The sequence below is a fragment of the Physeter macrocephalus genome, unplaced genomic scaffold, assembly GCF_002837175.3.
Source record: "Physeter macrocephalus isolate SW-GA unplaced genomic scaffold, ASM283717v5 random_310, whole genome shotgun sequence".
Taxonomy (NCBI): domain Eukaryota; kingdom Metazoa; phylum Chordata; class Mammalia; order Artiodactyla; family Physeteridae; genus Physeter; species Physeter macrocephalus.
The window spans coordinates 1-18,173 of record NW_021145613.1 but is presented as its reverse complement, the minus strand read 5'-3'; the positions used below and the strand labels follow the sequence as shown (position 1 = coordinate 18,173).

The 18,173-nt window shown below is 40.5% G+C and overlaps 1 protein-coding gene across 1 annotated transcript; it reads right to left on the bottom strand.

Moving 5' to 3' along the window:
- Positions 1–1,275: 1,275 nt before the first annotated feature.
- On the bottom strand, positions 1,276–17,719 carry LOC114485016 (nucleoporin 98 and 96 precursor). The gene is made up of 10 exons (XM_028485178.2): positions 17,371–17,719; positions 15,766–16,032; positions 14,562–14,719; positions 13,623–13,766; positions 12,705–12,847; positions 6,910–7,131; positions 4,387–4,628; positions 3,770–3,924; positions 2,816–2,927; positions 1,276–2,703 (listed from the first exon to the last, which is right to left on the bottom strand). The coding sequence occupies exons 1-10, from the start codon at positions 17,702–17,704 to the stop codon at positions 2,486–2,488; spliced, it is 1,995 nt and encodes a 664-aa protein (XP_028340979.1). The 5' UTR covers positions 17,705–17,719; the 3' UTR covers positions 1,276–2,485.
- Positions 17,720–18,173: the final 454 nt, after the last annotated feature.

Sequence of the window (18,173 nt, the reverse complement as noted above, 5' to 3'; positions counted from 1 at the left end):
AAAAAAAAAAAAAAAAAAAAAAAAAATCTGAAATAATTTCCTGGAAATACAAAGTAACAAAACGAGTCAAACATCTAAAAAAGAGCAGCTACGCCTGCAGGTATTGGCTCTGCTAATCCAACATTTAATCTCCAGACCTCTATTAACTTTGATTTTGGCATTATTCCAGCATTCTGCTGAGGAAATACTTACTTTGAACATTGTATGAGGCTGTGGATTCCACAGCTCTGTTGAGTTTTGAGGCAACTGGTTCTTATTTTTATATTTTTGAGAAACTTACATTTTATAAAAATTTGTTTCAATGGGATTTTGAAATATAGAAGAGACCGCTTACCATCTTTATTGTTCACTTTAACTGGAAGTCTATTCTCTGTGACGCAAATAGCTGCTGTGATGAATATTTGACTTAGAGGTTTTTTTAAAAAGGAAATACCTGTCCTAAAAGGAAATACTGCCCATATTCACAGTGCTTAACATTTCTAAAGGCAAACCACTTCTAAAGCACTCACTTTTCACAAAACACCTCTGGTGAGGAACGCAGAACAAATTCTTTGCTCTAAGTCCAGCAAATGCTCCGTGACTCACTTGCTCAGGTTCACAGTCAGTCAGAAATGGTGGGAGAGTCCCAGCTGAGTAACCCTTATCCTCAGGGGCCCAAATTAAAGGGAAGCCCCAGCCACTGGGAAGACCCACTCTGCTTGTTCATCTCATCGATGTCCCAGAAATCTTTGGCCTAATCCTCACTGGAAATTGCTCTTATCTTCAATTTAACACAACCAACCAACCAACCAACCAACCTACTTATCAGCCTCATTTGATCCCTCTCAAGCACAGCTCTGTGAAGCAGCAACATCAGGGATCATTATCTCTTTTACACAGTGGAAACTGAAAGATGAAGTGCCAAGGTTTAAAAACAAAAACCCCAGAGCAGAGAGGCTTTGAATACCAAATATATACCACTGGGCAATTTGAGACCCTGCCCCATTCCCCACTAGGAATCCAAGTGCATAAAAATAAATGTACAGCAGTCAGGATCCATCAATAATCTCAACCCCCCTCACCCCAAAATTGACCCTTATAAACCTAGCCTTTGATCTAGTCTGCAACTATTCTCTCATTAACCCACGGCCAGTCTCTCTTTAGACTGCAAATTAAACAAGGCCACCATAAAGCTCCTTGGGACAAGAAGGCTCAAAACCACAAAAGGAAAGCCAATACCAGGAATGCTATAAACATTTCATTTTATTTATTTTTTTTAAGAAAGTAGCTTCAGAAAAAGAGGAAAATAATCTCGGTCATTTATATATATATATATATATATATATACATATACATATATATATATATATATGTATGTATACTTTTTAATAAAACCCTTTCCGTAATCTTCATGCATAAAGACCCAGGGAGGCATGGCCATGTTGTCTGTGGCAGCCCTCACACCAGCAGTCTCAGACCATTACCTGGGGCTCCCCACAGCTATGGGCAGCAGTGTAGCAAAAGCCCCCTGCCTCCCCCTGAAGCCCAGATCCTTGCCTGCCTCAGTGATGGTTTCACCTTCTGGGACTGTAAATGGAGGGTGGGAAATGCTCTGGGCTAGAGTGGGAGGGACAGGAAGGGCTACCTAACCTGCCATGTTTCATCCAAACTCTTCAGGCAAATCCAGACAGGAGGCCTAGCAAGATGACTGAAAATCAGGCACCAAACTGAGTTCTGGGAGTTTCCCAGAGATGTGTGATCTGTGACCAAGAGCTCCTGCACAGGGAAGGTTTGGTGTTCACAGAACATTCAAGGCAGGAAGAACAATCAAGCCCTGAAGCCCCATCCCTCCATGGCAGGCACTCACTTCTACCCTAAATGGGTCAGAAAGACCCTGTTCTGCTTCCTAATTCAGTCCAACCCTCTTCTGACTCCAAAAGTCAGTGTTAATCAACAACCTACTTCAGAGACAGATTCTCCTTTCTTCTGTGGATAGTTCACTTGTTAAGGGAGGACAGTCCTAGGTCAACACATTTGTCCCATCACCTGTCCCACTCCTGCTAAAGAGTCCTAGTATAAAAGGGCAGGAGTAGGGTAGCAGTTTGGCATCGAGAGTCACAAGATCCAGAATGGCTGAGGGAGAAAAAGCACTCCCTGGTTCTTAGGGAGTGGGGGAATTCTGCCAAAGGTGCTTTACCGATGCTTTTTACTGACCATTTAAACAAAGAAAGGGAAAAAAAAAAAAAAAAAAAAAAAAAAAGAATAGTCTTGAGGATGGTAAAAAAGAGACTTGGATCCTTTTTTTGGGGTTCCAAAAGCCCTTATGCTGTGTTTAGTATTAAGAAATCTGTGAACAACTGGAGGTTGCTGCTTGGGCAGCAGGAAGGGAGGGTGGATTCCATGGCCAGCCCAGAGAATGGCAAATGGTGCCAATCAACTCAATGTAGGGGACCTCTGCGTAGTGAGTGTGAATTGGCATGTGAGTGTGGTGCGGGGAGCCTGGGGCTCACTGGCTCCCAACAGTCAGCTCACGCAGGTAGGACTGTGTGAGACTGCGCAGTTCCTCCAAGGCATAGTCCTCAGGCATGGGGAGCCGGCCAATGTGGGGAGCCAACAGGCGCAAAGGGACTCGCTGAGGGTCTGGCGTTGAGTCGGAGGTTGCATCAGGGGCATGCTGAAGGCTCAGTACCACCCGCAGCAGGTTGGCTACACGTTTGGCCATGTCTGGAGAAAAAGAGCAGAGTAAGCTCCAAAGGACTGGGGGTGAGGTGTGGGTATAATAATCATAAAGACAGGCAATGAGCAGGCAGGAAGGGGGAGGAGGCGAGAGGCTGACCTGACTGAGCCAGGCGATCCTTGGCATTGTAACACTGGATCTGCTCTATCCGGTTGCACAGTGAGGTCACTTTGGTATGTAACTGCTCTAGCTCATAACCTGAGCAATCCACCTACAAAGAAGCAGAGAAACCAATTAGGCCAAGAGGAGCTCCCATCACTCCATCCTACCCATAGACTGACTATGCAACACTGAAACAAGAGTGAGGTGAGGGAGGAGAAAACCCAAGAAGCTGGCCAGCAGTGCCATGTCACCACCATCCAGCCTAGTCGCTGAGGATAAGACAAGACCTTAGCAATTATATACAAGAGGAAAGCAATATAGTGTACAGGGCCTAGGATTGGGCAAGTCTTGAAATCACCATTCGTGAACCATGTAACTAGCAAGCTTTAACACAGCACCAAAAATCTACATAAATCTGGGTTCACAAACATGGTATTGATTTCTTAAGAGCACACAATGAGAGGTGGAGCCCAAACCAGCACTTAATTTAAGTCTCCTGACTCCAACTAAGAATCAGCACTTAATTATGCAGATATTAACAGGAACTGTGGCTTTGTTAACACCAGAAATCAATTACTTTCATGCCAAATGTTATGTGAAACATCCTCACCAAATCTCTGACCTTACTTTATCTCTCAACCCTAAGCTTCTCATTTAAAACTAGGGGAAAAGGGGAGAACAAGGGGAGGAGACTGACTATGGACAAGCCTTAGGAATGTCCACTGTACACACTACTTACTTGGCAATAAGCACCAAAAAACCTTTTAAAGTTTTGATAGAGCTGTCACAGTAGCTACATCAAATTAGCTTCATCAAAATATCCCTCCTGCACTGACAGTGCTATCTCTGCCAATGAGTTTTTCAAGTCATCGCTCAAGCCTTTGGAGGTCACTATGGCTCTGTGGGCCAGGGAAAGGGGAAACTAGGCCGTGGTTTAAGGAACTCAGGTACCTGCTGTATATGATGGAGCATTTCAATGACCCGAATGTAGTCCAGGTAAACAAGCCCAGATGTTTCCCAGTCCTGGATTAGGCTGCTGCGCTCCGGGGGTGCCAGGTCTTCCAAGAACCCCTTCAGGTAGTCATAGTTCTCGTTAATAATGGCATCTGAAGAAACAAAATATTGACCAAAAGTGCACAGAGGAAGGACATGGCAGAAAGATCTAAGACAGGAAGAAAGGGAAAATTATGTTGGGTCAGACTTGAGAATTACAGTAGATACTTTGAAATTCTCTTAAGAAAACTGTGAAGAATTTCTGGCTTCAGTTTCCCAAACAGACATTTCTGGTGTTGCTGAATAAAACTCCCTAAATAAACAAAGAGCTTAACATAATCAGTGAAGATCAAGAATATTCCTGGCAAATGGGAACATAACAATATTGCTATTGACCCCGCCTCTCACCCTTACCAAGCATCTTCTGCACAGAGAGCTTTTACAAAGTGTGATCTGATTCAAGTCTGCCATATCCTGTTCTGATCATCATTTCTGGCCCGACTCATCATGGGCTAAGAGATTGGAAGAATTGGGGGTAATTCCAGGAGACACAGGGCCTAGTCTGAAGCACTCACCAGAAGCTAAATGTTGGATGACGAGTTTGTGGCAGCGGTTCCAGTGCCCCGCTTTAAATAAATAGAGGGCCTCCAAGTGCCTGTCGGATTCCATGTGTGCTCGCACTGCTTTGGCCTCATGAATCCACTCAGCAGGCACACAAAGCTTCTCGGTCAGGAAAATCTCCTTAGCCCAAGATTCAGGGGTCTCCAACAGTTGGCAGTGCCGCGTAAGCAGCTCTCGAACAGCCTTCTCACGCATGCTATAGGAGGAAAGGTCAGTTGGGATAAATCTCATTCTCACTGATGGAGAAGGCTGCCTCAGAAGGCTCACAGTGGCCCGTGAGGCAGTCTCTTAAACTGCAGGTCCTGACCCTTAGTGAATCACCTCAAACTTCACTTAAAAAGCTATCACACCAGCATTAATTTTAAAAATGAAACAGAATAGAAGCACATTATATTTTCATGGTCAAGAAGTCTGAAAACGAATACTCTTGGGAAGGTTGCCCACTACCCCGAAAAGGTTTTCTCCTGACTCGGCTCATTTCTTTTCTTTTTAAAAATTTTATTGGAGTACAGTTGATTTACAATGTTGTGTTAGTTTCAGGTGTACAGCAAAGTGATTCAGTTATACATGTACATATATTCATTCTTTTTTATATTTTTTTCTCATATAGGTTATCAAAGAATATTGAGTAGAGTTCCCTGTGCTCTACAGTAGGTCCTTGTTGGTTATCGATCTTATATATAGTAGTGTGTGTGTGTTCATCCCAGTAGGCTCATTTCTTTGTTTCCTTTCTCTAACAGGAGATGAAGGACTGGGATAGGGGAATTCTAGATCCACCAAGCACTCTGCAGTTTATTCCTAACCTCCTTCCTGCCCTCTCTCTCACGTGGTCAATGCAAGAAAACAAAGTAGTTTTTAAACGTAAGGTCTCTTCCAGGTCGTTTTTCCCCTTAAAAGTCATCAGGCTTCCTAATTCATTTTCTCTTTACTGCTAGACTTAGGCTAAACTCAATCTTTCTGCTCTCAAGGCCACTTAAATAGAGTCTTTCTTTGTCTGGGCCAAAGGATCAGTCATTTTAATTTCAGATCAAAGCTATTCTCCTCATCTTAGATTCTTTTCTCAACTCCTAGGTTTTTCAAAGGACTCCCAATCTCATGACAACTGCCTCCTTTTTTCCTCCCCTTTAAGAAATAGGATCTGCTTTCCCACAGCCAATCATCAATCATCCCATCAGCCAGCCTTTTACCATGTGAAATTCTCCATGAGTGTGTTTAAATAAACTCAGAGGAAAATTCTGGGATCATTTTGTTTCCTGGTAAGGAGCAAGAGGAAAGAGAAATTCCTTAAAAGTAAGGTTGTGCTAGATGCTTTACACTTTTAATTCCACAGTCACCTTTGAATAGAGATTAATATTTTAAAAAACTGAGGTCTAGAGAGTGTCTTTACTCAAAGTCAAAAGTGAAGTAAGCTCTACCTTAGGTCAAAGTGAGTACATGGTGGAGCCAGAATTTAGAAAGCTCTGACTACAAAACAACTTCTTTCCATGCCCTACGACATGACAGATAGTATAGTACAATGATTAAGAGCACAGACTCTGGGTGTCTTGAGTTGAAAGGCTCACTCTGCCATTTAGTACCTATGTGACCTTGAACAAAAGTTACCTAACCTCTCTATCCCTTGGGTTGCTCATCTATAAAATAGACAGTAAGAGTGTCTCATAGGTTCATTATGAGCATTCAATGAGTTAATATATTTAAAGTACTTGCAACAGTGTATAAAGATATATAAAAGCATTACATAACAAAGTATTATATAAATGTTTTTGTTCTTAGTGTTATGCCATGCTGCTACCATTAACAAAAAACCTCCAACTTCATCTCATTCAAAGCACGGAGCAGCGGTGTTTCTCTGGTTTTTGTTCAGGACAAAGAACCAAAACATTACACATCTAAGCAAGACTGTATTGGTAAATAGGTAAATACAACACTATCAAACTTGAGGGATAGGGGTGGGTGGATGGAAAGGGAAGGGCCAGTAAAGAAAAAGCAGGGTCCCTCCCTGCCAACCATTACTCCACAGATCCAACTCAGACAGCACTATTTCTGCATAATTCTAAACATGCCACATTCAAGGAATTTGTGCCTAGTTAATGGGGTTTCCCCACCCGGGCATATCTTTCCTTCCCACTTAATTATTTCCTATACCAAATTTACACATACTTTGAATCTTATCTCTAGAGAGACTCAGAGATTCTGCAGTTCACAGAGATCTCTTCTCCCTTCTCAGACTACTGGGAGGCCTTATGATAAATAGCACAATTTGGCACTTAATCAAAGGCAATCTTCCTTTTTAACGTGTTCACATGAATACAGAGACAGTCTGGGCTGCAGGTTGAACTGTCTTAAGGTTTATCACAAGGCTGGACCCAAAAATACATTCTAAATACTTACTTGCTGAACTGAACCCTAAGAGAATTCCTTTGGCATTGCCCTGTAGCGCTGGATGCAACCAGTGTGTTTGATGGCTTCTCACTCACCTTGAGTTGTCAATGTGCAGGAGGACAAAGATGGCCCACTCCCAGAGCCCCTCACTTTCCAGCTGGCCAGCATAACTGGCCTGCAGCACACCCTCACACTGCTCTGAGAGATGGGTGTAGTTAAGAGCCCGCAGCACCTCCCACAAGTGCCAGCTTAGGCGGTAGTCCAAAGGATCTGCTGTTACGCTTCGAGGCTCCAGCAGCTGGTTGAGATCATAATGTCTGCAAAGGAGAATGTGCTGAGAGTTACCAAACCCAGCCAGCAGAACACCTGTACTGGACGAGTCAACTGTCTCAGCTACAACTTAACAAAACAATAAAGGCAGGCACCCGGGAGCAGAAGCATCATAAGCCTTATAACCTTCCTCCTCCAGGTTCAGCCACATTACCGATCTACCAAAAACCAAGGCACCTTCTCTTCGGTGGCTCTTCTACCAGGTTTGCTGGTATCTGTTTGGTCTATTTTTACCATCCTGGTACAGGGAGTCTTCACAACTCTCTCTCCCTTCCATTCTTTCACTGTAGTATCAATTACTTTTCATAACCATTTTAAAAATACACGTTAATTCAAAAAGAGACATGTACCACAATGTTCACTGCAGCACTATTTACAATTGCCAGGACATGGAAGCAACCTAAATGTCCATCGACAGATGAATGGATAAAGAAGATGTGGCACATATATACAATGGAATGTTACTCAGCCATAAAAAGAAACGAAACTGAGTTATTTGTAGTGAGGTGGATGGACCTAGAGTCTGTCATACAGACTGAAATAAGTCAGAAAGAGAAAAACAAATACCACATGCTAACGCATATATATAGAATCTAAAAAAAAAAAAAAAAAGGTACTGATAAACCTAGTAGCAGGGTAACAATAAAGATGCAGACATAGAGAATGGACTTGAGGACATGGGGTGGGAGGGGGAAGCTGGGGTGAAGTGAGAGTAGCATCGACATATATATACTACCAAATGTAAAACAGACAGCTAGTGGGAAGCAGCCACATAGCACAGGGAGATCAGCTCGGTGCTCTGCGATGACCTAGAGGTGTGGGATAGGGAGGATGGGAGGGAGGCTCAAGAGGGAGGGGATATGGGGACATATGTATGCATATGGCTGATTCACTTTGTTGTACAACAGAAACTAACACAGTATGGTGAAGCCATTAGACTCCAATGAAGATCTATCAAAAAAAATATATATATATAAGTTATTTAGTACCTTTCAGGTTGTTTTACTATCTGAAGTTGCTGGAATGCTACTTCACCTGTTTGTTTGAACAGCTAACTAGTCTTTTTTGTTGTTGTTTTATTTTTTTAAATTCAGATTTATTTATTCATTTGTTTTGGCTGCGCTGGGTCTTCATTGTAGCGCACGGGCTTCTCTAGTTGTGGCGCACGGGCTTAGTTGCCCAGTGGCAGGTGGGATCTTATTTCTCAGACCAGGGACTGAACCCGGGCCCCCTGCGTAGGGAGTGTGGAGTCTTAACCACTGTACCATTAGGGAAGTCCCAATAGCTAACCAGTCTTAATGATGGTTATTTCCTTCTGTGGCTTGTAAATCTTACTTTTGATTTTGTCTACAGTAGGTATTATTCTTTATATAGAAATCCAGGTTTGAAAGTCTCCCTACAGACTTTCACTTTTTTTCTGCTGAGAGCCCAGGGACTTCAAAGATTCTGGACCAGTTTATGTGTTATGTTCTTAGCTTCCAAGTCCCAGACCATAAGAATAGTAAAAACTAAGATCCCACACCTACAAGTTTTAAAGATCTGGGCCTTGATTACCAACCAAAACTTTTCCCTTTCACCTAAGATCCCAGACGTTTTACAAGTTCCTAATACCTCCCCAAGTAATGAGTAGTTTTTCTTGACCGGTGCTGTCAAACTGAACTCTGTGATGATGGAAATGTTCTATAATCTGCCTTGACCAATAAGATAGCCACTAGACACATATGGCTATTAAACACTTGAAATATGGCTAGTGTGAATAAGTAATTAAATTTAAAAATTAATTTAAACTAGTCTTATGAGAATAGCAGCCATTATACAGTGCAGTTCCTTACAGTTTATGTAAGGGTTTTAGTCATAGCAATTCTACTTTACATGAGAAGAACGCTTTATTATCTCATTCAGGCTTTGGTTTCTCTATTTCTGGCACTTTGAGATATATGCTTTTCTTCCTCTTCCTTTTTTCTTTTTTTTGACATTAAAAAAACTGACATACAATAAACTGTACATATTTAGAATGTACAATTTTCATAAGTTTAAACATATATATACACCTGTGAAACTACCACCAAGGTCAAGATAACAAGCATACCCATCACCTCCAAAAGTTTCCTTAAGTACCTCTGTGATTCCTCTCTTCTGTCCCTCCCTATACCTACCCTTCCCAGGCAACTACTGATCTATCATTACAGATTAGTTTGCATTTTCCAGAGTTTTACATAAATTGGAATCAAGCAGTAGGTACATTTTTTGAGGTATTTTTTTTTCTCACCGCTTCAAAAATAAGTAAAAGTATTTTGTGATTCACCATGCTGTTGCAGTTTATCAACAGTTCATTCTTTCTTACTGCTGAGATAGTATTCCATTGTATAGATATACCACAATTTGCTTATCTAATCACCTGTTGATGGAAATTTGGGTTGTTTCCCATTTTGGACCTTTAAAATAAAGCTGCTATCAACATATAAATAGACATATGTTTTCATTCCTCTTGGGTAAATACCTGGGAGTGGAATGGCTGGATCATATGTATGTAGCCATATGTTTAACTTTTTAAGCCGCCAAACTGTTTTTCCAAGTGCCAGTATTATTTTACATTTTTCCCCAGCAGTGTTGAGAATTCCAATTGCTCCGCTTCCATGATGACATTTGGTACAGGTGTCTTAATTTTTAGCCATTCTAATAGATGGGTAGTGGCATCCCATGATGGCTTTAATTTGCATGGCCCTGGTGTCTACTGATAAAAACTTTTCATGGGCTTTATATGTAGGTCTTCTTTGGTGAAGCATCCCTTTAAATATTTTTCCCAATTTTTAAACTGGATTGTTTGTTTTCTTATTATTGAGTTCAGAGAGTTCTTCACATGTTCTGGATAAAAATCCTTTATCAGATATATGAATTGCAAGTATCTTCTCCCAATTTGTAGCTCATCTTTTCATTCTCTTAACAGTCTGTCTAATGAGTAGTAGTTTTTAATTTTGTTAAAGTCCAATTTATCAATTTTTTCTTTTATGGATTATGTGTTTGGTATCTAAGAAATCTTTGCCTAACCCACAGTTGCAAAGATTTTCTTCTAAGAGGTTACTGTTTTAAGTTTGACATTTAGGTTTATGATTCATTTTGAGCTAGATGACTAACAGAGATAACCAATGAAACCAAAAGCTGGAGACAGACTAATCAGGAGGAAAAGAGAGAAGACACAAATACCAATATCAGGGAAGAAAGAGACACAGCCACACATCCTACAGACATTAAAAAAAAGAGTAAGGGGGATTCCCTGGTGGCGCAGTGGTTAAGAGTCCTCCTGCCAATGCAGGGGACACGGGTTCAAGCCCTGGTCCGGAAGGATCCCGCATGCCGTGGAGCAGCTAAGCCCGTGTGCCACGACTACTGAGCCTGTGCTCTGGAGCCCGCGAGCCACAACTACTGAGCCCACGTGCCGCAACTACTGAAGCCTGTGTGCCTAGAGCCTGTGCCCCACAATGAGAGAGGCCACCACAATGAGAAGCCCGCACAGCGCGACAAAGAGTAGCCCCCGCTCGCTGCAACTAGAGAAAGCCTGCGTGCAGCAACAAAGACCCAATGAAGCCAAAAATGAATAAATAAATAATTTTTTTTAAAAAAAGAATAAGGAGGGACTTCCCTGGTGGCTCAGTGGTTAGAATCTGCCTGCTAATGCAGCGGACACGGGTTCGACCCCTGGTCCGGGAAGATCCCACATGCTGCGAAGCAACTAAGTCCGTGTGCCACAACTACTGAAGCCTGCACGCCTAGAACCCGTGGCTCCGCAATAACAGAAGCCACCACAACGAAGAGTAGCCCCTGCTCACCGCCAACTAGAGAAAGCCTGTGTGCAGCAACGAAGACCCAACGTGGTAAAAAATGAATGAATGAATGAATGAATAAATAAATAAAAGAATATGGAAATGTTATAAAGAACTTTATGCTAATAAATTTGGTGACTTTGGTGAAACAGACAAATTCCTTAGGAAAAACAAATGAACAAAACTGACTCAAGAATAAATGGAAAACCTCGACAGCTCTGTATCTATTAAGGAAACTGATTTTACAGTTAAAAAACTTCAATAAATTGGACTTTATAAAAATGTAAAACTTGTGTGTCTGTGTATTGGGAGAAAATAATTGCAAAAACACATTTATAATAAAGGACTTGCACCCTAAATATATAAAGAACTATTACAACACAATAAAGAACTATTAGGTGACCCTATTAAAAAAGGGGGGGCAAAAGGTTTCAAAGAGATTTCAACAAGGAAGATATATAGATAGATGGTAAATAAGCACATGAAAAAATGCCTGCCACCATTAGGCATTAGGGAAATGCAAATTAAAACAGAATTTTAATTATGTGTATTTTACCACAATAAAAGACTGTATTATTCTATAATTAATAAAGTTAATTTAAAAGAAAGTATTTAAAGAAATGAAATGAGATGTGAGCTAATACTTTTGACTGGAGAAAACCACTCAGTGTTTCTGATAAGGTAAAAAGACAGCTCTGAGATAGTTCTGATTATCTGATTAGATATAATAGCATGTTAATATATTATATTAATTTCTTATTAAGCACACAAAAATGACACACCACTCTGTGCCCACTAAAACGGTAAAATTTTAAAAGCTGACAATACCAAGTTTTGAAGAGGATATGGAGCAATTACAGATCTTGGTGGGAATGCAAAATGATACAAACATTTTTAGATACAAATGTTCATAGCAGCTTTATTCTTTTTTTTTTTTTTTTTTTTTTGTGGTATGCGGGCCTCCCTCTGCTGCGGCCTCTCCCGTTGCGGAGCACAGGCTCCGGAGCGCAGGCCCAGCGGCCATGGCTCACGGGCGCAGCAGCTCCGCGGCACGTGGGATCCTCCCAGACCGGGGCGCGAACCCGGTTCCCCTGCATCGGCAGGCGGACGCGCAACCACTGCGCCACCAGGGAAGCCCAGCAGCTTTATTCTTAATAGCCCAAAACAAGAAAACTGTCCATTAACAAATGAATAAATAAATAAATTTCTGATACACATATTAACATGGATAAATCTCAAAATCACTATGCTGGGTAAAAGAAGCCAGGCACAACAGATAACATACAGAATGATCCCAATTACATAAAATTCTATAACAGCAAAACTAATCTACAGTAATGAAAAGTCAGTCAGTAGCTGTCTGTGGTGTGGACTGATTGCAAAGGGACATGAGGTAACTTTTTGAGGGTAATGTAAATGTTACCTTGATAGTGATGGTAGTTAGATTACATTAAAACATATCAAACACACACTTCATTATGTGTAAAACTGTATCTCATTAAAGTTGATTAAAATAATTTTTAGATTTTTAAAAAACAATTTCATTTAAGTATAGTTGATTTAAAATGTGAATTTTTAGATTTCTAATTCCAGTTCCCATGCTCTTTGCACTCAATTACTGTAAGTTATATTTTGGTAACTTATATAGACTTACGGCAATTTGACCACATATAAAAGGGAAAGGACTCCCTAGGGCTCATGGAACCCTCGAGTGACTGTAACATATGGCTCTGATTTACCTGTCACTATAGAGTTTTAGAAGGTGAAAGCAGACATCTTGAAGAGGTCTCTGTGAGTCTTGCTCCTCCTCTACCACAAAGCCAGAGTCCTCCAGGTATGAGGGAAGTGGGCAGCAGGCATATCTGTCACCCTCAGAGGTATTCTGAAGTTAAGAATTTGATAAAACAATACATCAGCTGCTAGTATGTTTCACTAGATTCTACTGTGTCTCAGTTACTCAGATGTGTATTAAGAATGGTGTGACATTCTCTAAAGGAGTGTTTCAAAGATTTTAAACTTATTTTGATCAGTGACATATTCCACCTGCCTTCAATGGACTGGCAAAGACCTCAGACAGCTCTCACTAACCCCACCACCTTTCTTGCCACAATTCTTATCACACTCAATTTTTTTTAGTGTTCTCTTTTTCCTGACAAATATTGATAATTCTGGCAAATGATATCAGACAATAAAAATGAACAGTAAGAAAAGAACCAAATAAAGGCATTAAAAACATTAATAATCCTTTAACCTCCAAATGGACAAGGAATATGAAATATAGTGATATTTAGAGGCAAATTTCAGACCTGCTAATTTGGGGCTATACTAAACATGAGGTCAGGCTATATATCTCAGGGAATTCCTGAAGGAATAAGACAGCTTTAGGAATGAAGAAAAACCCTCCAATGTTGAGGCAGGAACAGCAATAAGAAAATAAACTGTGGAAACTCATCGTATTAAACAAAATAGAAGCAGAAACTTGAAGAAGTTTCCCGTCGGATTTCCTGTGTCCATTTCAATTCTATGGTACTTTTCAAAAAGCAGTTAGGAAAAAGTATTATGAAATGTGATTTGATGGGTTTTTTTTCTGTAGTACTTTTCTGGCAAAAACAGAAATCCTACCAGGATTCTTGCTTGGCTATACTGGATACATATACCTGAAATGCTTCTTCATACATGCTGAGTGCCTTGGAAATGGAGGCTGTTGGTGGGAGCAAATACCAAAGATGAACAGCCAGGGACCGTTTCCAATCCAACTGTGAGCACACATTGATTTGCTTCTGCTCTGAGAGGTGCCATACCTACAGGAGACAAAATCACCATCACAGCTCTACATTATACATTACCTTGTTACTGGCCAGGCCTGCATGTTGCTCACTTATTCAAGTTGATTGTAAATGATTTAAATAGCAGTGTTAATGATCCAGATATAAAATACACAGTCCCTTGGTGGCAGGTGATAGGGTGGACTTAGACAGTAAGCACTGAGAAGAGGTGAGAAACACGCATTGCCCACAGCTGCCAACTTTAAGATGTGAATAAATTCTGATCAGTGATTTCATTTTTGGAAATTGACTTTAAGATGGCAAGCAAAATTGGCAGGCAGCAAGAAAACTGGCTTAAAGTAATTATGATATATCATTCATAAAATGGAAGAGAAGTGGCTATTAAAAAAAGAGAGGCCCCACAACATGAAAAATGATCATATTCAGTAAGTTAAAAAAAAAAAGGTTGCAGAACTGCTATATATAATTCATTTTATTTGAATATATAACAAGTGTAAATATGCACACATATATGTCAAAATAGACTTAAAATATGTCTAGAAAGACAGACAATGAATTATGTTGTTTATCACTATGATATGGGATATGGTGAATTTTAACATTTTAATTTCTATATAACCAGTATTTCTTCCCCACAATGTACATGTTGTATGTTTAAAATTTAAAAATATTTCTGCTGAAAGTTAAATACAAGTTGCTTAGTTATATGTAATAGTGTACAATTTACAAAGATAGCTCTTTGCCTTAACCTCAAGCAATCCTGAATCTATGAGAAAATTTATATAAGTTTATGAGAAAAGAGGAAAATACCGGTTTTCCAGCCAAGAGGGCAAAGATGCGCAGTCTCTCCTCCTGGATGAAACAGTCAGCCTGGAGCTGATGCCAATCTACCAGCTGCATAGTAAGCAGCTCCCGGACCGACTGGCTGCCAACCAACTGGGATAAAAGAAGGGCAAGACGATGATCACCTACAAGAGAAACAGTTCTCCGGTGATACTGAGAATTTATAGACTTGGGAAAACACTTGGGGGCATTATTTTATTTCTTCTGGCCCTCAAGAAACACCTCTGACTGCTCTCTGCAGCAGTGCTAAAATACTGATCAAGAACTTACCGTTTCTGGTTTGGGTAGAAAATCTTCAAAGTATTGTAGCTTAAACTAATTACATATAGATTGTATAGAACACAGAGTTCAGTGTCAGATTTACTATTATTTCTGTGACCCTACACAAGGCACCTCATCTGTAAAATGGAGGGAAGTATCATTTGATTCAAAGGTCTATAATGAAAACTGAGATGACATAACTGTAAACATGCCCAACTAGCAGGTACTATATAATGACACTGAGAAATGGCAAACTCAAACCTAGAGGAAAAACAAATGTATGATATAAAGAAAATGGTTGAGTCTTTCACTCTCTAGAGTCTAGTATCTCTTTTAATAAAAAATTTTACATACAAAGGCTTGAGGCAATAAAAAAATTCTAGGGACTTCCCTGGTGGCGCAGTGGTTAAGAATCGGCCTGCCAATGCAGGGGACATGGGTTCAAGCCCTGGTCCGGGAAGATCCCACATGCCGCGGAGCAACTAAGCCCGCGCACCTCAACTACTCAGCCTGCGCTCTAGAGCCCGTGAGCCTCAACTACTGAAGCCTGCGTGCCTAGAGCCCATGTTCCACGACAAGAGAAGCCACCGCAATAAGAAGCCCGTGCACCGCAACCAAGAGTAGCCCCCGCTCACAGCAACTAGAGAAAGCCCACGCGCAGCAACGAAGACCCAACGCAGCCAATAAATAAATAAATAAATAGATAGATAGATAAATAAAATTTAAAGTTTAAGGTTATAAAAGGAAAACTGGAAGACAGAGCCCCTACCTATTCTGGAGGAACCGGTGATCTTCCTGGGAAGTTTATACTTAATATTCGGGTTAGAAGACAAGGGCAAACGCACGATTAAGGGGTAGGGACAGTGAGTAGGAAGTAGGCAGTGGTGCAGAGAAGGACGGCATGCCCTACCTGACTGCTGGGCCAGGGAGCAGGCCTCACTGATCCTCTTGCCCGTGAGGTAGCTGAAGACAGCCTCCACAGGGTTGTCTTTTCGGGTTAAGGAGACTTCCTCCTCAATTTGAGGTGCAGCAGTATGGGATAGCCAGCGAGAGAAAGCTCTTCTTCGCTCCAGAATCTGAATGTATTCAGTGGGCTCATCCAGCTGGCTGTCAAGCTCCTTCAGGTGGCCCCATAGAGCTTCACATAATGTCCATGTTAGGCTCCAGTGCTTCACAACTAAGGAAGGGACAGGAAAATAATACAATGACATGAAGCCATACAATGACTACAGAGAGGGGATCACTTTATGTGGCATTAAAAAAACATAAATTAATAAATACCCCAAACAACGACTCAAGTTGATTTTCCTGAATCTGTCTCCACCTCACTCACCTGTGTCTTACAAGCTCCAGAGGTGTGTGGTATGACTGCCTGCTCACTCCATGTATCCATGGTACTTACATAAATGTAACTCCAGGCTCCTTTAAACAGGTTCCTCTAGCCTAATTATGGCTACATATAGTCTCAAATGATAGAGAAAAATCCTCTAATTTGATCAAATTCTGTTCAAAAAATGCTTTAAGAAATATAAAGTGCTCTGAAAACTTGTGAGAGATTATTATCTGCTATAGGCACAGTCTAACATTTTAGTGAGCCTAAATGATACTGTTCAAAGCACTTAGGAGTAAACCAACTCTCATCTACACAATATAACTATACAATAGTTACCATCTTCATTTTACAGATGAGGAAACTGAGGTACAGAGCATTAAGTGACTTGCTCAAAGTTACAGGCAAGACGTAACAGAGCCAGGATTCAAACTCAAGTAATCGGAGTCCAACTTTATACTCTTAACTACTAATGCTATATTGCCCCTCACAAAGGAAAACAAAAAGGAAGCACTGTTTACCACCTTAAGCTACTTACAAGTATGCATTGGGAAGATGACTCACATATTTGAAGAGATAAGACAACTACAGCAAACACAAAGAAATGAACATAAACACTTCCCCAAACGTGTGGTATGGAACATTCTAATAGTCCCCATTTTTCAATAAAAGTGATGTGAAATGTTGTGTGAAACGTAATTTTTCTACTACTTGAAATAGTAAGTGCCCAAATTAGAAAAGCACTTTATGGAAGTATTGGCTCAGAAAAACATGATCAGAATCATTATAGAGAGGTAATAGTGAGAGAAGTCAGGAAGGGAAGTTATAACCACCAAAGCTGTTGGGAAGAACAAGTGGGACTTGAGTTGGACATGGAAGAATGGGTAGGGCTTAGGTAGGATCTCTCTCCCCCTATGTTCTCCGGGTGGGGTAAGGGATCTAATTTTATAAATCCACAGGATGTGACTGGCTACAGTTCCTTTGAACAGGGTCATAAGAGTAATGATAAACAATGATGTGATTTCTTCCTGCTTGAGATTTTGCTCATCCCAACTCAACTACAGATAAGTGCAAGCTCAGGCATCCACCACTACACTGGTACAAGGAAATTGTGTCCTCCTATGAACATATGCTCCTACTCCTGTTCCTGGGGCATCAAGGGTTAGAAGTATAGTCCATACTCACTTTGTGGTTCCAATAAGTCTCCTGATGCTTCCTTAACCCAATCTGCATAGTCATGAATGACAGCAACTCCCGGATTGGGGACAATGAGAGGACACAACTCATCCACATGGACAGTGCTATGTTTTAATTTAAGCTCCAGAGATGTCTGGTATAATTGCAGGTCTTCATCCAGCTTCTTTTGCCTCAAACTGAGTTTTTCCAAATGAACTTTGAATGGAGACTCAGTTAGGCTACAAGGGAAAATAACAAATAAGATAGAAAAGACAGATGGTAGAATTTTCCTACAATGAAACCTTTGTTTCTTTTTATAATTACAAAATAGGACACAAAACATTCCACTGTAATTTTAAAGAAAATTTGTTTCCTAATATCAAACTGTAATGAACTTATTTGATATATATTGAGCAAATTGCCTGAGCCATGCAGTCAGAATTCCAAGGCTTAAAAAAGAAAAAAAGAATCCCAAGCCTTCTTAGGCCAGATTATAATAAGCATGGGAGTCAGTACAATTAGACCTGGAAATGGCTTCTGCATGTATATGGATACTGTGAAATCCAATGGTCAAAAGCTACTGTGGGACACCCATTTCTCAAACCATACTTAACTCATTAAGTTATGAGTTATCAGTATCAAAAGTCATGAGGCTAAGCTTACAGATACTAAAGAACTGACTCTCAATTAAGATAAGCATACAGTTGACCAGCCTTGATCCAATTTTTAAGACTGACATTAACAACCTCTAAAATATCATGACATCATGGATAACCTGGGTTTACGATCAATATTCCTAATTGTGAGGTACA

Bases quoted from the DNA above. Each gene is read 5' to 3' on its own strand.
- LOC114485016 (XM_028485178.2), bottom strand. From the start codon at position 17,704: ATGTTTTGTGTCCTATTTTGTAATTATAAAAAGAAACAAAGGTTTCAT. The intron at 12,848-13,622 runs GTATATGTATCC...TCTTAACTTCAG, and splicing joins TGTATGAAGAAGCATTTCAG to AATACCTCTGAGGGTGACAG. The intron at 2,928-3,769 runs GTACCTGAGTTC...GCTTCTTTGTAG, and splicing joins TGCTCCATCATATACAGCAG to GTGGATTGCTCAGGTTATGA.